The 26,982-nt window shown below is 37.3% G+C and overlaps 4 protein-coding genes across 8 annotated transcripts in view; 3 read left to right on the top strand and 1 right to left on the bottom strand.

Annotated features, from left to right (window-relative positions):
• Positions 1 to 18,858, top strand: part of LOC127806482 (uncharacterized) — a 28,118-nt gene extending 9,260 nt beyond the window's left edge. For all 5 annotated transcript variants that reach the window (XM_052343849.1, XM_052343840.1, XM_052343857.1 and 2 more), the window contains exon 10: positions 14,493 to 18,858. The gene's annotated coding sequence lies outside the window, so the exon portion shown is untranslated. The remainder of the gene's footprint in view (positions 1 to 14,492) is intronic.
• Positions 18,449 to 20,053, bottom strand: LOC127806513 (uncharacterized). Its single transcript, XM_052343867.1, has 4 exons — positions 19,789 to 20,053; positions 19,587 to 19,679; positions 18,756 to 18,893; positions 18,449 to 18,666 (listed from the first exon to the last, which is right to left on the bottom strand). The coding sequence occupies exons 1-4, from the start codon at positions 20,017 to 20,019 to the stop codon at positions 18,625 to 18,627; spliced, it is 504 nt and encodes a 167-aa protein (XP_052199827.1). The 5' UTR covers positions 20,020 to 20,053; the 3' UTR covers positions 18,449 to 18,624.
• Positions 20,054 to 20,283: 230 nt separating this feature from the next.
• LOC127806476 (protein GRAVITROPIC IN THE LIGHT 1-like) lies at positions 20,284 to 23,172 on the top strand. Its single transcript, XM_052343813.1, has 2 exons — positions 20,284 to 21,870; positions 22,228 to 23,172. The coding sequence occupies exons 1-2, from the start codon at positions 21,207 to 21,209 to the stop codon at positions 22,974 to 22,976; spliced, it is 1,413 nt and encodes a 470-aa protein (XP_052199773.1). The 5' UTR covers positions 20,284 to 21,206; the 3' UTR covers positions 22,977 to 23,172.
• Positions 23,173 to 24,819: 1,647 nt separating this feature from the next.
• On the top strand, positions 24,820 to 26,920 carry LOC127806128 (proliferating cell nuclear antigen). Its single transcript, XM_052343192.1, is given in 7 exon segments — positions 24,820 to 25,185; positions 25,468 to 25,619; positions 25,742 to 25,756; positions 25,759 to 25,817; positions 25,820 to 25,837; positions 25,982 to 26,011; positions 26,014 to 26,920. Coding segments are annotated over 7 exon segments (792 nt in total). The 5' UTR covers positions 24,820 to 24,862; the 3' UTR covers positions 26,209 to 26,920.
• Positions 26,921 to 26,982: the final 62 nt, after the last annotated feature.

Below are 26,982 nucleotides of genomic sequence, written 5' to 3'. Positions count from 1 at the left end.
GAAGGATCATAGCTTAAGTTGGGTTTTTGTGATATGCCAATTTTGTTTAGTGTTGGCTAGCTTTATTTAGAAGGTGACCCTTGGTAGCAACAATAAGGTTGGTCCTTTGTGATTGGAAGGTTATTGATTGAGTTGTAGAAGCAGCCTCTTTGTGAAAATCCAAGAGGAAGGCTACTTACAAATATGACCCTCCCCTAGCTCTCACAAAGTAAGGTGCCTCTTGTATCAAAGACACTCAATGTCTAGCTTTTTCAAATACAGTAATGCACAGTAATAGGTTAGACATTTAGGATAAGGAATTATTGTAGATGTGGCACAATTGTGGCTTACTTTGAATACTATATTTACCTTAAAACAACAAAAGTTACAGTTAGATGATGGGGACATGCTCTATATATACTTAAGAAGGGGAGTGATTTGATTTCTAGCCAAGGACTTTGTCACTTTAGTAATAAATATATCATAAAGGAGGCAGTGAGAATAATGATTGCTGGTATTTCTGAATCCCAAATTCTTTCCCGTTGCACACTTGATAGAATAGAACTTATGTTGGAGATGTTGGTATTTTGTTTACTACTCATCATCAACTAGACCTTGTCCTAAGCAAGTTAGGGTTGGTGGCAGGGCATTCATAATGTCAATTGACAATACAAATCCATACAAAAGAACAATGTGGTAACATTTTATGTTAGATACCCTTCTTGATGCAACATGCAAATGATGGAATGAAGAAATAATTCCAACACCATCTTTATATGGAAAATTTTCATGAGATGGCAATGAATGAAGATATTGATATGATCGTGTTCCATCAAATATTTGTTATTGAGAAACCAGCCTATATAACATGGAAACATGACATTATTTTGTTTACTACTCTTTGCATGAATTTCCATCCTTGAAATGTGTATAATAGCTTAGTGCTCTTGTACCAACTTGAATGGGACAAATAGAAATAACCAATGTAATAGACTCTCCGTCTTTGATAAAGTTCAGCATATAGTTTGTAATGGTTCAAAGGTTCTAGTTGGTGTTGTTGTGGCTTATATAATAGTAGAGTTATCGATTATCCTGAAAAACTTAAAAGCTATTAGGAAATGTGCCCAACAATGTATATCAAGCCTCTTAACACCATCCTCGCTTGCAATTTTGCAGTTGCATGTGGACAGATTATATAGGTAGACTAATAGACAAATCGCATGTTAGTGCTAGAGGCAAACACATGAAATAAATCTTGAACCTAGAATCCCTTCGAAATGGAGGCCTATACCATGTTAATTAACGACTTATTGTAAAACTTTTAAGTTATTTGAAAGAGTGCCAACAATATAGTTCTAACAATAATATTTCCTACCACAATTTCTTTGCTAGGATAAATTTTTATGTAACTTTTTGTAGGTATAATCTTCATGGAGAAGTTGATGATTGTGAGGGTTTGAAGTAATGGAATTGGATGGAATGGTATGTGATGGGGAGAGATTGTATGGAGCCCTTTTCCATCCAATCTCCTCCAAAATGAGCATTTTTGCTCTCCAAATTAGAGGAGAGATTGGATGGAAATGAGACTCACCTATCTATTATTCCAATTCCATTACTTTTCATTCTATCTTCTCCCGAACAAAGAGAAAGAATCTTTAATTCCATTTCCTTCATTTCCATTCCACCCATTTATAGTTCATTCAATTCCATTTTGTTACTAAATCTCATCCCAAATGCAACCATATCCAAAAGTATACTCTTAATAACCAAAGTAGGAAAATCCAAAACAACTATCACAAGCCTTAATCCTAATGAATGGGGTTGATTACATGAATTCTAGATCAACAATTAGCTCTATCCAATTTATAAGAAAATTATATCCTAAACAAAACTAGGAAAACCCAAATTTGGAAAATATTCCCCAGCAACTATTAAATAGGAAGCAGGTGCTATTTTATTTCTTATATGAAAAAAATTGTCATCTTAATATTGGTTAATTATATTTATTTCTTAGTTGGGAAAATGTGATTGAATGACATGTTTGAACCTAAATATCTCTGCATTACTCTATCATAAAGCATTTATTATTGTTAACTTGAAAGGAAACGGAATTCAATCTCTTTGCTCTTGTTTAGATTTGAGAACTTATTAAGGATCCCAAAATTCCATTGCGTCACAAGGCATCACACCCAAATCATTAAGTCCTGCAATTTAAGAATTATCATAATTTTTGTACTTGTAGCCCTCTTGGACTAAATATTCATCATTTTTGGAAATGTGGGCAAGGGATTCTATTTTGGTTGAGAAAGAACAACAAAGTCCATTTGAACCATCCAATGAAGAACAAGAGAAGAGAAAAGCATCAATGGCCAACAAGCAATTCATTATTTCATTGTTTAAGCAGAGAGTAGAGCTATTGGTTGGAGACAAAAAAAAATTTATAGCAATAAAAGTGTGAACAATTCTTAGATGCTAAAAAAGCCAAGATGCATATTATTTTGTAGGACTTTGAGAATGCAATTCTAGGACACCAATAGGCGTTACAAATGAAAGGGAAGAAAATCAATAATACTCAAATTGTTGAGGTTCAATGACCTTTAGATTATGCAATAGTATTTTAAGGTTGTTTGTTTCCTTCAGACAACCAAGTCACAATGGAAACAATGTTTCTCAACTAGGATGTAAAGCTATGGTGGTGAACAAGATATGAGCTCCCTAATGTCAGCTCATTAGAAAGGGCCAAACAATAGATAGGTTGTATATGCTTAAATTAGTCTAAAATTCAACACTTAAAGATTTCATGCAACAACCCGTAGCTTCATCCCTAAAATTGAAATGTCCTAAATGGGATTATGGGATTTTAATTCAATTAAATCAAGAAAGACACTGGAATTATTAAGACATCTAAATTTTTGCGACAAATGTCTGAATTACACTACAAAAATTCAAGTTTTTCGCTACCTATGTTCAAATGTCTAAGGCATTAATCTTAGATGTTTGAAACTTCTTGCAAGGGCATTTGAGACTCTCTAGCTTCGCTCAAGTTTTTCGCTACCCATGTTCAATTGTCTAAGGCACTAATCTTAGATGTTTGAAACTTCTTGCAATGGCATTTGAGACTTTCTAGCTTCACTCAAGTTTTTTTCTACCTATGTTCAAATGTCTAAGGCACTAATCTTAGATGTCTAAAACTTCTTGCAAGGGCATTTGAGACTCTCTATCTTCACTCAAACATCTGCACCTTACACTATGGACATCTAGATGTTGTCATTGTTAAATATTTCAACTTTCAAGTGGGTTCAAAATTGTTTAGACCTCTCAATCAAACCCCCTAGTTGTGCACCACCGAACCCAATTAGCATCCAAATTTGTGCAAGGCATGCTAAAAAAGAGAGGACATGTACAAACTAAGATGAACAAATTGTAAGCTGGCAAGAACAAGCCAAAAATGGTAGGGGACCACTTGCTTTGTGCAAAAGGGGGCTCCAAAATTAAGAGAGATTTGATTGCTCCCCTTTGATTTGGTGTCCTTTGACACATTTACCCCTCCCTCTAGCCACTCTTTACGTACTTGTAAGGGTAAGACAAGTTGTTTGTAAGGTTTGTTCCCTCTCTTTTGTAGGCTATATCTGCTCATTTTCAGTCCTGTATGATCAGGGGATCAGCTCTCTTTTCAAGAGAAACACTCAACCTAAAGCTTTGTAGACTCTCATTGCTCAATCACCTAGGTGTGAGGAAATTAGTTGGATGGTCTTTTGTTGTTGCCTGCCATAGACATGTGTAACTAGTGGTCAAGCACTATCATCAATGCCTACTTGCTTTGATATCAAAGTTGATATAAAACAAAAGATGGACTGCAGAAAATTGGAGAAGAAAAGATATTTGAGAGAAGGAACAAGAAATATTGGGAAGGGGGAGAAGAGGAAGAAGTAGAAAAGGACAAGGAGACCCGAGAATCGGGGGGGGGAGAGAAGAAGAGGAGAATTAATTTAATGCTAAATCAACTGTCTCTTTTAATCACATCACTAATGCCCATTTATAGGCTGAATTTCAACCACAAAAGAAAAAAAATCATGTTACAATTGTCTGAACAAATCTACCAAAAATTGAAGGGCGTCCCAATGCCCAAGGCTTGTTATTTTGCAAGGTCTAGGACTGGGTCACTTCTATACGTACCTTGCCAGTACTTTGTGAAGATTTTGTTTTCATAACTCGAATCTATGGCCAGTTATAAAGGAGCAACCTTATCGTTGCTACCAAGGCTTGCCCTTAGATCTACTAAAAAATAAAAGTTAAAAAAAATCAATTTCCTAGTATCAACATTAAAATTAATCAAATTTCCTATCAATATGACTAGGCCAAAAATGGTAAGCATCAAGTGCAAGCCCTACAAAAAATGACCTAGCTAATGAATAATTTTTAAAAGCAAAAGGCAAAGATTTAAGTTGTAAGACGCAACAAGTAATAAAAAAAGAGGCATTTTAGCATTAGTTTTCAATTATAAGTGCTTTATGTAAAGATGCACGAGTTCTTAATATGGGGTGTTCTGGAATATTCATTTTCTTTCTTGTTAGATTTTATTAATAAAAGTGTTATGAGAAGATAAGCCTTGTCAATATCATCTTTCTATCACCACAAGTTGTTACCCACAAAAGTGTTAGGTGAGGATGACTCTCGAGTTCATGGGACCAAGTAATCTATCTAAAACCTCTAATAGTAGACTACTAAAGTGGTATTGGGTAGTGATAAACTCCCTTTTTTTTAATTTCGAGTGCCTTGTCAAGTTAGAAATCCCAAATCTGAATCTAACCCAAGTCAATATTAAACACTTTCCTTGTTGACCCTCATTCGGTAGTGGTTATGAGTTGGCTTTGATACCACTTGTAACATCACTGATCCTCACCCATGGGTTAAAGGTGCCTCTTGGGTTCATGGGGCCAAGTAGTATACCCAAGACCTGCCCAATTAACTAAAGTGCGAGATTTAGTTGTGACAATCTTTGTTCTTATGGTTTCTCCTGGAGTAGATCTCCCATTTAACCAAGTTCTTGACCAGGGGTCTCAAAGAACCCCATTGACGACCTCAGCAACCCATCAATTCGATGATGGTCGAAACTTCTGCCATCACCAAACCTTGTTGTACAAGAGTGTGACAGTGTATGTGTATGTGTATGTGTATGTGTATGTGAGTGTGCGTGTGTGTGAGAGAGAAAGAGAGTTCAAAATGAGGAATGGTTAATTTACACAACAAATTAACAGCAAAGCCAAGTGTAATTTACTCTTTGTTATACTTGTACTAAGAATTTTAAGTAGCCATATATATATTCTAAACAAGATTGAGAAAATATAATTCTTTATTTCTTAGAATAATGCAATGATTTCCCTTTTCTCTTTATAGAGTAAGAGAATAATACAAAAGGAAAATAACAAAAAAGGAAATAGGAATATACATAGAATCTAAGATATATAAAGAATATTTTATATTCAATAAATACTTCTATTTCTACACTCCCCCTCAAGCTGGCTTGAAGATATCTTCCATGGCAAGCTTGTTCACAAGTTTCTCAAACTAAGTTCTATGTACTCCTTTTGTAAGAATGTCAGCCACTTGGTCAACTATTGGAATGTAGGGCATGCAAATTACTCCATTATCAATTTTTTCCTTAATAAAGTGTTTATCCACCTCTACATGTTTCGTCCTGTCATGGAGAACTGGATTATGAGCAATAGAGATTGCAGCTTTATTATCACAGTAAACTTTAGCTGGAAGGGAAGTGGAGACCCTCAAGTCTGATAGAAACCTCTTTATCCACATGACCTCACAAATACCATGGGCAACTGCACGAAATTTAGCTTCAGCACTGCTTCTGGCCACCACATTTTGTTTCTTACTCCTCCAAGTAACAAGATTACCTCCCACAAAAGTGCAGTAACCTGATGTAGATCTTCGGTCAGTTATACTGCCTGCCTAGTCCGCATCTGTATAAGCCTCTACATGAAGATGTCCACGTTTTCTAAAAAGTAGACATTTCCCAGGGGTTCCCTTTAGGTACCGCAGAATTCTGTAGGTAGATTCAAAATGTTGTGAACCAGGTGAGTGCATAAATTGACTTACAACACTTACAGCAAAGGCTATGTCTGGTCGAGTATGGGATAAATAGATAAGTCTACCCACAAGTCTTTGATATTTCTCCCTTTCTACCACATTCTTGGCCTCGGCAGGTTGAAGTTTTAAGTTGGGTTCAATGGGAGTTTCAGCAACCTTACACCCAAGCATTCTTGTTTCATTGAGTAAATCAAGAATATACTTACGTTGGTTGACAAAGATCCCCTCCTTAGATCTTGCAAATTCCATCCCAAGAAAGTACTTTAGAGGACCCAAGTCCTTGATTTCGAACTCGTGAGCTAATGTCCTCTTAAGCTCTTCAATCTCTCCCTTGTCATCACCAATCATTATTATATCATCCACATAGACAATTAAGATTGCTTTCTTACCGTCATTGGCGTGCTTGAAGAATAGTGTGTGGTCTGCTTGGCTTTGAATATAACCATAGCTTTTTACTGCCTTTCCAAATCTTTCAAACCACGCTCTCGGAGACTGTTTTAGACCATACAATGTTTTTTTTAAACGACATACCTTGGTTGTACCGAGGCTCTTTTCAAACCCTGGTGGAAGATCCATAAACACTTCTTCTTCTAAATTACCATTTAGGAAGGCATTCTTAACATCAAATTGGTGGAGTGGCCAATCAAGATTCACTGCAAGGGAGAGGAGAACTCGAATGGAGTTTATTTTAGCTACTGGAGCAAATGTTTCTTGATAGTCGATGCCATATGTTTGGGTGAAACCCTTAGCAACCAATCTTGCTTTGTATCTTTCAATGCTCCCATCTGCCTTACATTTTATAGTAAATACCCACTTACAACCTACTGTTGTCTTGCCTTCTGATTTGTTCACAATCTCCCAAGTTCCATTCTTGCTAAGAGCACTCATTTCCTCCTGGACTACTAACTTCCAATCTGGGTCACTAAGGGCATCTTGAATTGTTCTTGGGACATGCAGGTTAGAAATATTTGAAAGAAAGGCCTTGTGATGATTGGACAATTTTTTGTATGACAGGTATTTAGCAATTGGGTGTTTGGTACAAGATCTCACTCTTTTCCTAGTAGCAATAGGGACATCAAGACCAGACAAATCAAATGAAGAATAATCTGGAGGAGTGAGTTTAGAGTTACCATGAGAAGAAGAAGAACTATCAAAAAGCCCATCACTCGAAGACGTCGATTGTTCAATTGTTAGAGGAATATTCGAATTGATAGTATTCTTCAGGGTTTGTCTTCTAGTATAAAACTGAAGCTTCGGTTTTGGAATATTTTGATCCGTTTGTGGTAATTCTCCCCTTAGTTCCAATCCCATCACGCTAAGCACCTATGAACCAGACACACCCTGTTCCACAATATTTGGAACATTTATATCCTTGAGTTGTTTATCAGAGTGGAGGGGAGCACCAATCATGGTAGGACGAGGATCATAGAGTTTTAAGTAACTATCCTCGTCAACATTAGAATTCAAAAAATTATCTTCTTTCTCAATATGCTCCCCTTGAAGATGATTTTTGGGAAAGTAGGGTTGAGTTTCGAGGAAAGACACATCCATACTAATATAAGTTTTTTTGGTAACAGGATTAAAGCATTTGTACCCTTTTTTATTTGGTGCATAGCCCAGAAAGACACATTTTTCAGCTGTGGGATCTAATTTGGAACGAAATATTTTAGGAACATAAACAAAACAAGTGCATCCAAAAACTTTTAAGGGTAACTCAGAATATATACAACAGAGAGGGAAGAGTTGTTTTAAAAAGTGTAAGGGGGTTTGAAACTGTATAACACGAGTGGGCATACGATTGATGAGATAGGAAGTTGTTAAAATTGCATCACCCCAGAGGTATTTAGGAACATTCATAGAAAACATGATGGCCCTGGCAACCTCGAGTAGATGTCGATTTTTCCGTTCAGCAATACCATTTTGTTGGGGAGTTTCACGGCAAGTGGATTGATGTAAAATTCCTTTTTCTTTTAATAAAACCCCTAAAGATTCATTAAAATATTCAGTGCCATTATCAGATCGAAGAATACAGATTTTTGTGTTAAATTGAGCTTCAATCAGATGGAAAAATCCTTGAAAGCTCTAGGCACATCGGATTTCTTTGCAAGTAAACCCAACAAATTTGAGTATGATCATTAATAAAAGTAACAAACCACTTTTTGCCAGACAAAGTGGAGACCTTAGAAGGGCCCCAAACATCACTATGTATTAAATATAATGGTTTTGAAGGATAATAGGGTTTTGAAAGAAATTTAATATGATGATCTTTGGATAAATGACAACTCTCACATTGAAACATAGAAAGATCCACTCCTTTAAACAACGTAGGAAATAAATGTTTCAAGTAAGGAAAATTAGGATGGCCTAGCCTAAGATGTCATTGCATTATTTGATTAGAAACAGAAGTAGAACTAATACCACTCAGCTCGTGAGCTTTTTTATTACGCAAGACATCCCTATCTAAATAGTAGAAACCGTTTATTTCTCTAGCACTGCCAATCGTCTTCCCCGAGTTTTGGGCCTGAAAAATGCAATAGGAATCAAAAAAGATAACACGACAGTTAGAATCTTTGGAGAGTTTACTAACAGAAAGAAGATTGCAGGCAAGTTTAGGAACATAGAGTACTGATTGAAGAACAATATTGTTAAAAAGTTTAATGAGACCTTTACCTGCAATAGGTGAAGGACTACCATCGGCTATTCTTATTTTTTCACTACCAGAACAAGGAATATACAAGTTGAACAGATGCGATAAACCAGTCATATGATCAGATGCTCCTAAATCAATGATCCATGGAACAGACTGAAAAGAGCTAGATAGGGCAAAAGAGTTTCTACCTGAATAGGCCAAAGAACAATTGGGTGTACCAGGGGACATATTAGGCTTTAGCAGTCGCAGAAGTTGATCAAGTTGCTCTTTGTTGAATGGTCCTGCATCAGCTTCATGAGCAGTAGGTTAGGATCGCTTCGATCTAGACTTCCAATTGGCTGGCTTGCCATGAAGCACCCAACAGGTCTCCCGAGTATGGCGTGGTTTATTGCAATGATCACACTAAACACGAGGTTTTTCTTTCGCCTTTCGTTGACTCGCAATATGCCGTCCACCAGCATTAGCATCAGCAGTCACAAGCGCCATATTTTCAGATAGCCCACTTTCTCCACTCTTTTTCTTGCCCAACATAACCAGTCTTCAGCTTTCTTCACGCCAAACTTCAGAGAAGGCTTCACTAAGAGACAGGAGTGGATTTCTACCGACGATCCTCCCTCGAACTTCATCATACTCAACATTGAGTCCAGCGAGAAACTTAAATACTCGGTTAACATCGACCATTTTCTGATAATATTTGCGATCTTCTGTGTTTTTCCACTCATATGTATTAAAGAGATTCAAGTCCTGCCAAATGCGCTTTAAAGAATTAAAATATATGGTGACAGTATCACTACCTTGTCGAATCTCACCAAGTTTCAAGTTGAGCTCATAGATTTGGGATTGATTCCCCAAATCGGAATACATGGCAGTGACTTCATCCCATAGTTCTTTTGTTGTAGAGAAGCACATATAGTTCGAACTTATCTCTTCCTTCATGGAGTTAACAAGCCACGTCATCACTATTGACTTCTCGGCATCCCAAATGTCATACAATGGGTCTTTACTGTCTGGGGCTAATGTGGTGCCAGTCAAATAGCCAATCTTTCCCCGACCTCGAATGTACATACGAACAGATTGCGACCAACACAGGAAATTGGTACCATTGAGACAAATGGTCATAATCTGTACCGGATGTGAGTCGGAGGAGTTTCGGGGAATGCGAAATTGGTCTTGAGAAGACTGCGATTGCTGGGTCGGAGTGACTGAAGATGCAGAGTTAGTCATGATGGTTGAATAAATGGATCAGGGCAGCAGAAGCAAGGACCCACTGGCAGTTGGATCTGGATCTGTACAGATCTGGACACCCTAGCAGAGACCCACGGATCTAGATACTTGGATCTGGGTACTCAGTTGCCCAATCTGAACAATAAAGGTCCAGCACGAACAGCAGCACAAACGGCACGAGCGAAGCACGAACGAAGCAGCAAGAACGAAGGAGGCGGCTCTGGTGTGCGATGCAGAGCCAACCTTCGCGACAGCAACAGGTGCGAACCTTCGATGCGTGATGGAGAAGCAGCACGAACGACGAGTAGGGGCGGCTCTGGAGAGCGAGGCAACACCAACCTTCGCAACCAAGGATCGCGACAGGTGCAACTGATGAAAGCTGACCTTCGCGAGAGGCTAGGGGATCATGACCATTCCAGAGGTGGGAACCCTACTGGAGAACAACGACGCCTGAAGATGCAACAGCGGTCGGGATGGCCAGTGAAGGATGGCGGTGCTTTTAGGGTATAGCAGAGGAAATGAGGAAATTAGGGTTTCACAGTTGAATGGCTGTGATTTAATCCTAATTTTAGCTCTGATACCATCTAAACAAGATTGAGAAAATATAATTCTCTATTTCTTAGAATAATACAATGATTTCCCTTTTCTCTTTATAGAGTAAAAGAATAATACAAAAGGAAAATAATAAAAAAGGAAATAAGAATATACATAGAATCTAAGATATACAAAGAATATTCTATATTCAAGAAATACTTCTATTTCTACATATATATATATATATGAGCAATTATGGATCTTATATTTAGAATAATGAACTATGGAAATAGTGACTACGCCAATAGGCATTGGCTCATGATTAGTCTATACACTAACCAAGTCAGAGACATAATTTATGAATGCAATATTTAGCATATTGAACATATAATTTTTTTTTAATCACAAAACGCTATCAACAAAAATGAGAGAATGATCATAGAAGGTGAACATGAGGGAATGTTTCAACTTATGCATGTGCCAATTCTTTAATTATGGGGGACCGTCAAGCACATATGGCAAGGATCAAAGAGGAAGGCAAGGATAGATAGATAAATCCTTTGGATCAATCGATAGCTGCTATTAACATAATCTTTCCATTTCAATTGACATCCTAGTTTTGAGTATCTTAGAATCTTGTATCCTTTTCTTTCAAGCAATAAAGACTTTACTTGTGAAGATTGCATTCTTGCAAAGCAAACCAAATGCCCTCATCCTATTCGTGTTTATTCTTCATCCCTTTCATTTAATTCAAAGTGACATTTGGGGACCATCTAGAATCCCAAATCTCACTAATAGTCGATAGTTGATCACTTTTTTGATGACCATACAAGAAATAGTTGGGTTTTCTTAATGAAAGACAAATCTGAAACCTATTTTGTGTTCAAGAAGTTTTATCAAATGGTGCACAATGTCTTCCAAACATCAATTCAAGTTTTAAGGACTGATAATGATCGAGAATACTTCTCGAATGAGTTTAATCAGTACTTAATAGAGCACGGTATCATTCACCAAAGCTCATGTTCCTATAGCCCCCAACAAAACAGGATAGCTGAAAGAAAGAATCGACATCTTCTTGAAACAACTAAGGCACTCATGTTTACCCATTCAGTCCCAAATTCCTATTAGGGAGAAGCTATACTTACATTTGCATATCTCATCAACTAGCTTCCCTAAAAAATTCTAAAGTTTAACTCCCTAAATGTCTTTCTTGAATCTTTTCCTCATCATTCTCGACTCTTAAACTCTCTTACTCCTAAAGTGTTTGGATGTACTGCTTTTGTTCACAAGAATCAATCCATCCAATCTAAATTGTATCCTAAGGCACTCAAGTGCATTTTCGTGGGTTATTCTCCTACTCAACAAGGGTACAAAAGCTATAATCCTATTACAAAAAAAAATCATTGTCTCTTGTGATGTTTTGTTTGTTGAAACACAACCATTCTTCCAAAAACATTCCCATCAAAGGAACATTACTGAAACTGAACACCATTGGGATCCAATGGTGCTCACTCCAGATTATTCTATTCTCTTGCCTAGACCCAGCTCAATCTTGGAGCCATCTAAACCTTCACTTGAAAGCTGTAAAATACCTATGTCCTTTAACCAAACCCATCAAGGGGGAGAGAACAAGGAAAACAAAACTCAAGAGAATGATCATGTTCAAAGTAAACATCCTTTAATGGTTTATTCAAGGAGGCACCGTGACCCTCAGTTAACCATTTTATCTAAACCGAGGATAAGTCCAGAAGAGGCAGCTAACAGAGATGCTAAGGCTCCTAGCTGGGGGGAGGAAAAACGAGAGAATGAAGAGTATGACCTTGATATTCCTACCCTTCTAAGGAAAGGGGTGAGATCATGCACTAAACACCCCATCTCAAACTTTTTGAGATACTCAAAATTATCCCCTCAATCCAGGTCCTTCACAGCCTGTTTGGATGATATGGATCTTCCTAGAGACATCTATCAAGCATTAAGGAAGAAAAATGGAAGGCAGCTGTCATGGAAGAGATGAAAGCACTAGAAAAAAATGATACTTGGGAGATAATGAGGCTGCCAGATGGGAAGAATACAGTAGACAACAAATGGGTGTTTACCGTCAAGTATAAATCAGATGAGAGTATTGATAGGTACAAAGCAAGGCTTGTAACTCAAGGCCTTGACTATGAAGAAACATTTGCACCTATGGCTAAACTTAATTCTATTCGAGTATTACTACCCTTGGCAGTCAACTTGGATTGGAGATTACATCAATTAGACATAAAGAATGCCTTCTTAAATGGTGAGCTGGAGGAAGAAATTTATATGCGGAGATCACCCGGTTTTGAAAGAGATGACACTAAAGGAAAGGTATGCAGGCTGAAAAAATCTTTATATGGCCTAAAGCAATCTCCTTGAGCATAGTTTAAGAGGTTTAGTAATACTTTAAATCAGTTTGGATACAAACAAGGTCAAGCTAATCACACTCTTTTTACAAAGATGGAAGCTGATGGGAAAATGACTTCTAGTAGTCTATGTGGATGACATAATCGTCACTGGTGATAACATACAAGAGATTGAAAATCTGAAGAATCAATTGAGGGAGACATTTGAAGTTAAAGAACTGGGAGACCTGAGATATTTCCTAGGTTTGGAAGTTGCTAGAAACAAATAATGTATCTTCATATCACAAAGGAAGTACACCATTGACTTGTTAAGAGAAACATGCAAGCTCGGGTGTAAGCTTGCAAGCACTCCTCTAGAACCTAATTGGAAGAATAAAGAAGGAAATGAAGATAGTAAAGTTGATAGTGGGAGATTTCAGCGTATGGTAGGTAAGTTAATTTACCTATCTCACACAAGGCCAAATATTGCTTATGTTGTGAGTGTAATCAGTCAGTTCATGCATTCTCCAACAAAAAGGCATGTTGAAGCTACATACCATATCCTAAGGTATCTGAAAAGGACACCTGGGAGAGGACTTATGTTCAAGAAGAGCAAAGAAAGAGGAATAAAGTGTTATGCTGATGCAGATTGGGTCAGATCTGTTGAGGACAACAAGTCCACATTAGGATATTGCACCAAGTTATGGGGGAGCTTGGTCAAATAGAGAAGCAAGAAGCAGTAAGTGGTTGCGCGTAGCAGTGCAGAGGTAGAATACGGGGCCATTGCACAATGTATTTGTGAATTGATTTGGATAGAAAGGTTAATGAAAGACCTCTCTACACATGTGGATTCTCCTAAATTGCTTTATAGGGACAGCAAATCAGCTATAAGCATAGTAAATAATCCAATACAACATGATCGAATGAAGCATGTAAGAATTGATAGATATTTTGTCGAGGAAGAGATAGAGAAAGGAGACATAAGGCTTACTTGTGTCCCTACTGAAGACCAAGAAGCAGATATTTTAACAAAGGCTATGCAAAAACAAGGATTTGAAGCTCTTAGAGGCAAGCTGGGAATGATGGATATTTATTCTCCAGCTTGAGGGGGAAGTGTTGGAAGAAGAAAGAGACGAGAGAGAGGAGCTAGATGGATAAGGATCAAGAGTAATCAAAGAGATGACAGCTAAAGTATTCTAATCCTAATCGATAAAGGAGAGTAGAAGATAAAAACAATCTTGGAATCAGCTAAAGAAATCCAAGATATATACTAATCCAAATCGGTAAATTAGATTAGTCTAAAGTTATGTTTTTATCCCTTTAAAATAGGAGAGAAAATAGGAGATTTTTCAGGAGAATATTTATGTAGTTTGTTGTATATATATCTTCTTAATCAATAGAATTTTTACGGTGGAAGAGTTATTCATTATCCAACAGATTATTTCAATAACTAACAAGAATTTGGTACTTTTACAAATTTGATGTTGATAAATGAAAGAGCCAACACTGACATGCCATTATATCAATTCTTTTACAGATATTTCTAGTTTCTGTCATATTAAATGTTACTACTCTACATTTCTAGATAACATGTAAAGGAATTTTAATTAACTACAAGCTCCATATTCTTATTGCAGAATCCTTCAACTTTTTTGAAGATTTGCAATATTTGATCGCTTATACTTTCAGCATTATTTGGAATCCAAGTGGTTTATTCTTCATCAGGTATGGTTTCCACAAGTAGCACAGGAAGACTAACAGATTTTGAGTTCTTTTTTAGTTCCATACTTGTTTAAATATGCAATTCAAGTTGTAGCTAGTTTTGCACATCTCATTATCCAATATTATCTCAAACTCTTTTCCGCAATTTGTCATGCCAGTAATTTGCCTTCTAGACAATATTTAATCTGGTAAAGCCCAATGGTGCATGTTAGAGAAGTGCACATCATACGTAATCGCTAAAGACCCTGCAAGAAGTATTTCCTTTCCTAGTCTTGTCCATCTCAATTTTGCAAGTACCTTTGAGTTTATTAGTATCATGCCTCGTTTTTCTTTTAGAGCTTTTACGGGATGATACTTGATGGTTGTTCCTATTTCCACTTTCCATGCATTTGCTGCTGGTAAATAAGATTATGTTCCTTTGACGTTCTTAACTTCTTGTCCATAATATTGATTTCCTGATTCTCTATAATTATTCCGAATTGTGTTTTGTGGAGCATCATTATTCTTCTTCTTCACTTCTATACTTTTCCAAGTTAAAAAGGAGTGGTAACTGGTTTTCGTTGGATTTAATTCTAGGAGTGATTTTTTTTATGGCTATAAGCAGTCATCATTTTATCAGTATGAAAAAATCATTATGGAAAGAAGGTTACTATTTTTGATACTTCTATTTTGATGTTGATGATATGCACTTTGGTGAAATTCCTTTTTTCATGGCTTATTTTTTCAAATTTATGTCATTTGAGTATATCCCAAAAGGTAAAAGTGCTCCAAAATTAAAAAGAAAAGGAGATTGATAAAAATTAAGGATCTTTAAGCTTAATAATGGTCATAAGGAGGTTATTGTCTGTTCTGAAGACAAGGAGAATTTGCAGTCATTTTCAGGTGCTGGGTGATTCCACCCCCAACATTTTATAGTGTTGAAGGCATTCGTCATGAGAGCCACTTCCAAGCAAAGGAAGAGGGTTGTATTAGGTAGCCGATAACTAACACAAAAATCGTGAGATCTTTCGACATGGATTCTAGACAAAAATTGGAAAGCTAGAAATTTATGTAGTTGATCCCACCAAATGGGATTAAAGATTGTGATACTAATTTCGGGTGTTGGGTATTGAGAAAAATATTTGTTTGTTGAATACGTCTTTTTTCTATTATTTTATTTCTAAGAAAATCATCAACCGCCACACACACACAAATGTTTAATAGTATGTGAAATGAATGGTGATAGAAATGGAAGTCATAAAATTCCTAAGCATATGGCAGTCTTATGAAAGCAATTTATTTCCTAATTGACAAAATCAAAAAGATGAGAGCGCAATCCTTGAAAAGGTAATGAGGGAATCAAAAATCTGAAAATACTGAAGCCATCATTGAATGTATATAGAAGTCATGATTCTATACTTAGATATTCCATATTGATCCTTCTCTCCAAATAAGCCAACTGACTAACAAGAGATTGTCATTGATGAATTGTCAAACATCAAATCTGAAATAAATTATAGCATGCATGACCAGAGGCGGAGGGATATGAAGAGAAGGGTTGTCTAGAAAAAATTTAGGAAGTCTAATATATTGATATCCAGCAGTCCTAATGAATAAATTTCATCTTTGAGGATCTATGTAACGCTTAACAAACAGCAGCAAGAGACATTACAACAGTGATCCTAATCAGCACGTGTTTGAGGAACTTAAATTACAATCAGCATAAGTACATCAACTTAAATCCATAGCCTAAATCAGTTGATACATGAAGGAGAACAAAAAAGAGTAATATTCCTGCTTGATTAACTTACTTTTGCCAATTGGCGTGTTGAGACCCTTCTGAATGCCGTGAATTATGCTTTGAAGAGTCACATGACTAGCTTAACAAGTCAACCCATCTTGATAAAAATACCCCTAATAAGAACTTGCTGTACATGGATCTAAATGAAGATATGACAAAAGACAGAAATACATGGAAGTCTAGAATTCATGTAGCCGACCCCATATAGTGGGATAAAGGCTCGATATGTTGTTGTATGTTGTTGTTTAAGAACTTGCTGTACATGACAACTTTGAGGATGCCTTGCATATGACATTTAATGGAAAAAATTCTAAGCAACAGTAATGGACCATAGCCTAATGGATCAAACCTAATGTGTAAAGTGACACCCTAAACCACCCAAACTAGATAAGAATGAGATCAAGTTGTTCATTGATCTTGTCCTGCATATAAGTTGAGATGACTGGGGCAGCAAGGGAAAGCATCAGATTTTCTCAAGTTACGTTCTGCTGAGTAATCACCCAGTTACGTAGAAGATTATGGGGATTATGAGAAGGAGATTTAAAGGTTTAGTTTTATTTTAAAAAATTATTGACCTCACATTTAGATAAATAATGATAAAAAGGCAAGGGGTATTGTGTGGTTGCTAACAAATTTTAATCGTGTACATTGTATTATCAAGATTACCAATAATTAAACATTATATGATAAATCTTAAGAGATAAAATTGGTATTGGGTTTTCAAAAATGAAGAAAACCCGACTCTACAATTTATTCAATATTTGAATAAATTGTGTTCTCAGTTGGTTTATTTCATATTAAATAAATAAATTGAGAACATGATAATTAAATAAGTCGAAATCACAGATTATTCGATATATTGAATAAATGGTGTTCTTGGTTTATTTAGTATTTCTGTAATTTATTCAATTTAGACTTACCAACAAATATTGAATAAATCGATAACACAATTATTCAATATATTGAATAAACATCATTCTTGGTTTATTTAGTATCACCTAGTTTATTCAATTTATTCACCACAAATATTAAGTAAACCAAGAACATGGTTTATTTAATATATTGGAAAAACAGTGTTATTGGTTTATTCAATTTAGATTTATCAACAAATATTGAATAAACCAGCAATACGATTATTCAATATATTGAATAAACAAGCATTGAATAAATCGTGACAAAATTGAATAAACCAAGAAGACAATTTATTCAGTGTGAAATAGACCATGTTCTGATTAACCTGTGAACACAGTTTAAACATTATTGAACGAATTTTTACTGACTAATTTCTTTTAGATTGCTGTTGACAGGCAAGTTTGTTCATTGGATGGCAAAGTAATCTGAGGAACCTCTCTTTTCTGCATTCCAACAGCTCGATCTAGTGCGAGTCTGGCTGGTTTAATATCAGTGTCTCAGTTAATTAGATGGATGGATCAAGAGTTGCACTAACAGTGTGCTCTCTTGTTGCCTACTCACTCTAGTACATGTTTATCATAGTGATTCACTGTCTAACCTTTCGCCTCCGATCAACCATTAGTTATGACTAAGAACTTATTTAGGTCCACAGTTCCAAATAGCTTTTTAGAACTCTTAACGATTAGTGATATTCTCAAGATTTTAAGTGCAAAGTAGCTAGGTGCCCCAAGGAGAGTTGGAGCTCCCGGTGAGGAAGGCGAAGTTCCCAATTCCTTTCAAATTGTTGCATTTCCTCTGTTTCAACTGCAGGTTCTAATTCTGAGGAGAGAAGATGCCAATGGCAGTTATATCGTTCTAGAACTTGTCTCCGCTGCAAGTAAAGGTTTCTTCTCCTTGCTGTTTGAACGCGGTTATTTTCAATTTGCCGTTTGCCTGCCACTTCAATTTTTATCTACTGTTGTATCTTAGTTAATTTTATTGTATCAGTAGCGTGGCTACTGGAAATGAAGTCTCATAAACTGGAACTGTGGGGAAAAGCTCTTTACCTGTGTACTGGAATACTATTTAGTAGCTTAGTTTGCCAAAAAGATACCAGATAGATGACATGCATTCTGGTAGGCTGCTCTAGAGCTCAGGACTGCCCCATGGACCATGGGTCGCGGCCCAAAAGTAAGAAAATGGAAAAACAGAAACAAAAGCTTTATTCAAAGGCATAAAGTAGTATTGAACAGTACAGAACATCTGAAACACAAACAATTCCACAGCAAACACGGATTCCTTAGCAAGTCCACATAAGAAGAAAGGACAATAAATAACCCAGATGCTACTTCTAGTGTAACTGCCTCATTCTCATCTCAACTGTCACTTCTCCTTGGCTTGTCGGAGACGAAATTGACCTGCAAAATGATTTTTATAACATTTAAGAAGATTTTGATAACTTTGGTTTACCATGTTGCAGCCTAATAATGAGAGTTTCCTGGTTTACCATGTCGTTAGCAGCCGGAATCCAGTCATTAGTTGCCGGGTTACCCTTGGAGGCGGCATGGTGGCCGTTGTCAGTGTCAGGTTCAAGGCTGAAGCCCCTGGCATTTGCGTTCTCCGCTTTAATGAATCCGGTGCCCGTCTGGTACAATTAAAAAAATAAGAAGACAATTATAACCGGATAAGTTAATGAAAAAAATGCACGTAATCGTTTTTAATTATTTTTTTTGAAAAAAAATATTTTTAACCATTTAACTAAATTAATTAAATTATATAATCACTTAAATAAACTAATTAAATTTTATAATTATTTTTAAAAAAAAAGATACTTAAACTGAAAATGTAACAGTTAAAATTGGTTGAGTTAAAATTTAAATAAAATGACAGATTTATAAAATTAGTTTCTAGGATCAAAACTGATAAAATGATTATAAAGTGTAATTAATTTTTTTAAGTGATTGGAATTGTTTTTTTTTTTTTTTAAAGATTAAAAATGAATTTTTTTTTAAGACATGATTAATTTTTGTAATTTTCACTATCCATGAGTCTGTAATTAATTTTATTTTTAAATGGGTTAATTGGGATGCATTGAGAATCTATTTACCTTACTACGTAAGTATAAAAAATTTTAAATAGAACATGGAGATTTAAAAAATATAATTAACCTTATGAATTTGAACACGAGTTTTCGGTCTAAAAGAAAAAGGATCACGATTTTTAAATTTTATATAAAAAAAAAAGTAAAATTTTATAAAGAATTGGAGATTAAACAATCGGAAACATTTTCCACAACTAAAATGTAACCAATTCATTAGCGAATGTGTTAAAAAGTTACAGTGTGGTGCTGCTTGTCGATGTCGTTGAGATCTTTGTAGTACTCTGTTTCCATGAACTCTTCCCTCACTTCGATTCCATCATAAACCAGTTTCTGCAACAGAGATCGAGAAATGAAAAGTGAAAAGGGTAGACTAGTAAGGTTCTTCGCCATAGATCAATACTGAGTTAGAGCTTAGAAACGACAAACATGCGGTTAATACCTTAGAATCGCGTTCAAGCTGCTGAAAAGCGACGAGCTCCGGGATGACGCCGTCACCATGCCCATCGGAGAGGGGATCGATGTAGCGAGCAGAAGGCTCGCTGCGCTGAGGCTTGGAATGGCGCTTCGGAGCTAATCCATCGAAGTAGTCCTTCGTCTCGCCCTCGATCCTCGCCTCTTCCTCCTTCGAGAGATGAATGTCGCTGCGGTTAGGTCTTCTGTAGATCTCCATGGATGAAGCTTGCTTGATGATGAGCGAAAACTGTGGATCCGTGTATATATATTGGCTGAGAAGATATTTCTGGTTGATTTTTTATGCTTGCTTTTTGGTCCACGTGGAGGAAATATCTGATAAAAATCTTATCCTCAATGGAATAGTCAATGGTAGGAGGAGAACGCCAACCATGCTATGCGCGCAATAAATAAGGGTTCCAATTAGAATTCATTAAAAAAATAATATATTCTAATAATATTTTTATATAATTACACTAATCATAATTAATTACCTGCTCATGCACCAAAGTCCTGTTTATGTCAGCTTTTTGCCCACTAAAAAATAAAGAACTTTTTCGTAAGCCGTAGTGTATCAAATCAACAACTGCCAATGAACTTTATTTTTCTGCATTTAAATTAGAATAGTTTTATTTGAAAAGGGATGATAATACATTCTTATAACAAGCGGAAGACTGACTACACATAAAGCCAATTAATTGATTCAGATGTAGTTTTTTCAACTTTTTTGGGTGATCAAGTGCCATAAACTACTAAATTAGAGAAAACTTGTATAAAATAAATGCATCAGATCAGTTTTCTCTTTAGTAAGTGTAGAGAATGAATTCGTTGGGTCACAAACTTTGTAGTAACTTCAATAATAATTAGTCAATATTTTAGTAATTAATTAATGTGAAAATTTAAAAAAAAACAGCGACAAGAAGCTAGATGAAAATGTTATTAACTAATTTAGCCAGCAAGAAGTGCATTTGCTGCGTGAAAATGATGAAAAGTCATTTCATTCAATTTTTTTTTTTTTATCATGATGAAAAGTCTCAAATTCTTAAGATGAATTGAGAGTGGTGCCTTGGATTTATCTTTACTGAAACGGTGATCCTTGTAAATTACTAGAAAAAATTATGGATTCCTATTTGCCCAGTTAATTAATTCGACTAATTGATTGGGAATTATGTATCGTCTCGAGCCCTCGTGGCACCATTATTGATTTATTATCCACCCTCTCTCTCTCTCTCTCTCTCTCTCTTCTCAGCTTTGTTCAGAGCTCTGAAGACTGAAAATTATTATAGTACTAGTGAGTGATCAATGAATCAACAGATCTCACGTTGACTCTCTGTTTGGATTTATTGCTGCTCTTTGCTGCTGATTTAGCTCCAAGATTTAGAAACGGAGGGGATCAAGGAGAAGAAAATGTCGACCAGGGTCTCAAATTTCTCCGATCTGATCCAACGGGTCACCGCTTCCTGCTTGCTCCACCCGCTGGCCACCGGTCGCCACGTCCCAGGAGACAACTCCGATCACCGCGACGAGTCTGAAGACGAGGCCAAACCGTACGAGACGGAAGATGAGGAAGAAGACGAAGGTGAAGAAGGCGGGGAGAGAGAGGGATTTGGGGTCTGGGAAGGAGAGAGGGACAACAGGGTGATGGAGATGGAGATGCTGATGGCGGAAGTGTTCGATGCGGTGTCGGCGATGAAGAGGGCGTACGTTAGCCTGCAGGAGGCGCACTGTCCTTGGGATCCGGACAAGATGCGCGTGGCAGACGTCTCGCTGGTGGCGGAGTTCAGGCGGCTGGCGATTTTGCGGGAGAGATTCCGGAGGAGGGAACCGTACGGCGGGAGGCGGAGGAGAGGGTTGGGGATGGCCGGAGCCTCGCTGAGAGAGGTGGTGGCGCCGTACGAGGCGGCGGTGGAGGAGTTGAAGAAGGAGGTCAAGGCCAAGGACGTCGAGGTTGAGAACCTGAAGGAGAAGCTCAAGGCTGCCACCAGTCTCAGCGGCGCCGGCGGGAAGAAGGGCCGGTCTCAATCGCATCAGTCAAAGAGAAAAGTCAGCGCCAGTCAAGCTCAGGGTCAGGGTAAGCTCCATCTCTACTTAGTACTTACCTCAAATTAAAATTCAATAAATATCTCAAAACATGATAAGATTATCTTTAAACCTAAATTAAGTATAATAAATATATTTTATTAAAAAATAATGTCTATTTATTATAATTTAATTGTTATATTTATTATATTATTACTTACACAAACAATAATTAGCATTAAATTTAAATTATTTACCCAAAAACCAATTAAAATTTAATAATCTATTTCTCCATAATTACCAAATTTTTAATTGTTTGATTGATTGTACGGACCCGTAAGATTGGTACTCTGGTCATGTCAAAGATGATTCCGAAATCTGACCCCCGTCTCTGTTTGTCCGGTACCAGTTCCGCCGGCGCCGGAGCTGTTCACAGCCACCATGGCTACAGTGGTTGAAGCATCAAAGTCATTCACAGCCCTTCTTCTTTCCCGTATGCGCTCTGCCAAATGGGACATCGCGGCCGCCGTCAGATCCATCGAAGCCGCCGCCGCCACGCCGGAGACGTCTGTCGTCGGAGCCAACCACGCCAAGTACGCGCTGGAGTCCTACGTGAACCGCAAGATCTTCCAAGGCTTCGACCACGAGACCTTCTACATGGACGGAAGCCTCTCGTCTCTCCTCCACCCGGACCAGTTCCGGCGCGACTGCTTCGGCCAGTACCGCGACATGAAAGCCATGGATCCCGTCGAACTGCTGGGAATCCTACCCAGCTGCCACTTCGGCAAGTTCTGCTCCAAGAAGTACCTCGCCATCGTCCACCCCAAGATGGAGGAATCCCTCTTCGGAGACTTGGAGCAGCGCCGCCAGGTGCTCGCTGGAAACCACCCCAGGAGTCAGTTCTACGGCGAGTTCTCGCTGCTGGCCAAGGCGGTGTGGCTGCTCCACTTGCTGGCCTTCTCGCTTGACCCGCCGCCGAGCCATTTCGAGGCCAGCACGGGCGGCGACTTTCACCCGCAGTACATGGAAAGCGTCGGGAGATTTTCTAGTGGCCGGGGAGCAGCGGGGGAGGTCGTGGGATTTGCAGTGAGTCCGGGGTTCAAGCTCGGGAACGGGTCGATTATCAAGGCTCGGGTCTATCTTGTACCCCGGACGTGACGGGTTTCTGGGTCGGGTGGAACCAACATTTAGAAGTTAAATTATGGTGTGTCTTGCACTTGTAGTTAAGGTTTGGGTGGATCTTGTGTCTACTGTAAGTGTAATAATTCTTGAATTTGATATTTTCTTATGATGATCAACTTGGATGTGTTCGTAGCTCCGGACAATGCATAATAATAATACGATCACCGGGGAATAGTTCTCTGAACGATCGTGCGCCTCTTGACCCACAATAATAGGAGAGCAAATGATACTATAGGGTTGAGAACTCTTCTCAGTAATCTTGTGAATTCATCTTTTTTACCATCAACCTTTATTGGTTATTTGTTAATATGGCTTTCCTTAATTAAGATATAAATTAAAAAAATTAAGATATAAAAAATATTTTAAATTTTATTTATATTTATTTTAAAAAAATTACATAACTTGTTATCTTAGATTATTTAGATAAATTATCTTTTTTTTCTTCAAAACACAAAATTAAAAACTAAAATATAAAGAGAACAAACTCTTAACTTTTGAAATATGATTTGCCCACAAGCCTATTAATAGATGGCGTAAGTAATGAGATGTGTTAGTGCTATTAAAATTTAAAGGTTAAATTTTACACATTATTTTTAAAATTTGTCTAAATTATGTAGACTATTTTTGTATATACCTCCCTTGTAATTAACTGATTGTGAAAATTGATAATTTTACGCATATAATTATATAGTTTATTATTTCTTTCTTGCTCTCTTTTTTTTTTTTCATGTATCTCTCTTTCTTTTTACTCTCTTAAATCATGTATTCAGCGATTCTCGAGCATTTCCTCAATTCTTCTTATTTGACGATTGTGTAGTGCCCCTCTCTCTCTCTTTCCTTACCTAAATCCCTATTTTGCGGTGAAGATTTTGTAGAATAATTTGAAATTGAAAACAAACTATTCAAAATTAAAACATGTAATGAAAAACTACAAAGAACGAACACATAAAAAACATTGAAAAGAAAAACAAATGAACCATGAAGAACGTTAGAATGAATAATGAACAAACCACAAAAAATAAATAACATGAACAGATTTGGGTTTAATTTAAATTGCATAGAACAGAAAATAAAGAACACGAAACCCAAATCCAACCAAATCAAGCTCAAATTTGGGTTTGCGTTCATGCAAAAAAGAGTGATAGAGAGAGAAAAAAAACCTTCATCTTCATCTTCATTGTTATCATTGTGACGTCCATAGCCATATTTTAATTTCTTCTCTTCTTTTTGTTGGCTTAACCCTTCTATATAAAGTATCATAAGAAGGAAGAAACCCCATCACAAAACTTGCTGATGATGGGGCTAAGAGGGAAATGGAGTGAGCTGCTAGAATTGTTGCCTAGAAAAGATATGAGAAAAGCAAATAGACAAGGGTGACATGTTCTCTTAGTAGTGCGATATAGAGATGAGGAGACAGAAGGATTGAGGGGCTTTTGGGCAATTGAAAATATTTAATGATCATTTTGTAACAGTTGGGGGGGGGGGGGGGTTGTAAATTGATCTATAGTTGTAAAAGTAAACTAAAATTAATATTATTTTAAAAATAAAAAATAATCAATACAATTTAGACAAAGATAAAGTGATGTATTTACGTTCCTTGCCCAAAAAGAAAAAAAAAAAAACTCTTGTATAGAGATTATTGGATCACCGATTCACCATTGCCATGACAACTTGGGCTTCAAGGCCGAGGTTATTCAATCATGAATGGGCCAAGCCCGGCCCACAATCTTGAAAGTTTTGGCGGGGAAATACGATTGTACTTGGTCTTCCAAAATCTTCCGATATGTACATGTATAATTCCAAAATCTCGCTCCTCGCTCTCTCTTCCAATCCATAGCCCTAGCTTTTCAATTCAAGGCAAAATGTTGGAGCTGAGGCTTGTCCAGGGGAGTCTTCTGAAGAAGGTGCTGGAGGCGATCAAGGACCCGGTGAACGACGCCAATTTCGACTGCTCGGCCACGGGCTTCTCGCTGCAGGCCATGGACTCGAGCGACGTCGCCCTGGTGGCTCTGCTTCTCAGATCCGAGGGGTTCGAGCACTGCCGATGCGATCGGAACATATCAATGGGGATGAACCTGGGGAACATGGCCAAGATGCTCAAGTGTGCCGGCAACGATGATATCATTACCATCAGGGCCGACGATGGCAGTGGTACTGTCACCTTTATGTTTGAAAGCCCTAGTAAGTTTTGGAGTTCCCGCCGTTTATGCCTTTGAAGTTCGATTCGTTTCCATTTTTAGGATTCTACTGTGTTATGGGTGTATATGTTTAACATGAAACAGGGGTTGGACTTTCATTCTACTTTGTATTGGTTAGATACTCATTTAGGAGATTCTATCGCTATCTTAGTTATGAGGTGGGAGAATTTGGCGTTCCTTTACTGTTATTTTTCAGTGTCGGAACTTCGGAACTTGATGTTTATTTGATGTGGGTTTTTTTCTTCTGTCTTATGGGCAATGTGTTACAGCTAAGGATAAATTGCTGATTTTGAGATGAAGTTGTTGGGCATTGACAGTGAGCATCTTGGAATTCGAGAAGCAGAGTATCATGCTATTGTGCAGATGCCTTCTGCAGAATTTGCTAGGATTTGCAAAGATCTCAGCAGTATTGGTGATGCTGGTACTGTATTAATGTGCTCAACTGATAAAATGAATGTTGCGTTCAGTTTTATGTCAATGCTTCACAGATGTCCTATGTTGTACTTCCCTTGGTTATTGTGACATTTTGACAGATGTGCGCAGTTGTGATCTCTGTGACAAAGGCATCAAGTTCTCAACAAGAGGTGATATAGGAACTGCAAATGTTGTTTGTAGGCAGAGAATACCACAGTGGACAAGGTAATAAGTTGGTGCCTTTTAGGCCTTTGCTTGAAGTCTAAAGTATGGCCTACTTTGTAGGCCCCAAATTCTTTTACCCATGGTCGGTCTATATTGTGTGCAACATTTGATGTTTAACATGTTATATGATATGCTAATTTGCAGCCAGAGGAAGCTACAGTTATTGAGAGGAATGTGAGCCAGCGTCATTGACATTTTCTCTAAGGTACATGAACTCCTTCACAATGGCAACGCCTTTGTCAAACACGGTCACGATAAGTTTGTCGTCCGAGCTTCCTGTTGTGGTTGAGTACAAGATTGCTGAGATGGGTTATATCCGGTTCTACTTGGCTCCTAAGATAGAAGAGGATGATGATGAGGCTAAGCCCTGAGTTTAAAATTTTTAAGTTATGATATTCAGCATACCGTCTGGTGTTGATTTAATCTGCCATTGTGTTGGCAAAGAACATGTTTCGGGTATTTCTTTTATTTCATTTCTAGTTAAAATGAGTTCGAAAAAATCATGGTAGCCTAGATGATTTTTGTTTTCTATTTTATGGATAGGCTGTAGTTTAGATGATTATAGGAAATCTTGGGCAGTTTCTGAATTTAGTGATGAATTACAAAAAAAATTAGGTAGTTTTTAAAATTCATCTTTTCACCTCGTCTGCTCAATTCTCAAGCAGACATTATGTTAAACTTCGTGTGCATTTGTTTTTTGATTTCCTCTCCCACCCAGCCTCTGAACCCCTGACCTGACCTCAGACAAATCAAACACTGAAGGCCAAGAAGCACTGTCAAATCCCAATATACCCTTTTGCTTTGTGAGCTCACTTGCATTAGTTTGTCTTAACTTCGGCTATTCAGGTCTAATCTTGCGCTTTACGGGTGCTGTTTCGAATACAAGATTTGGATAAAAATCTCCCTTTTCCTCTGTTCGTTTTACCATTTATTTGATTGTTTTTCTCAATGCTCTAATAATTTGGCTCAAATACTTACATGGCCTTCAATTCATTTTCAGAATAATTGATTGACCTTGGAGGGCCCTCTTGACCAACAATTTGTTTAAATCAAATTGAATTAACATATTCAAGGTGTTAAATAACATCAAAGTACCTCCATAAATGGAAGCGTCAGTGGCAAACAAACGAGCTGCTTCAGGATCT

Source organism: Diospyros lotus, chromosome 1 (assembly GCF_014633365.1).
Source record: "Diospyros lotus cultivar Yz01 chromosome 1, ASM1463336v1, whole genome shotgun sequence".
Taxonomy (NCBI): domain Eukaryota; kingdom Viridiplantae; phylum Streptophyta; class Magnoliopsida; order Ericales; family Ebenaceae; genus Diospyros; species Diospyros lotus.
Note: the sequence above shows the minus strand (reverse complement) of the source record. Positions and strands in the feature narration are given on the sequence as shown.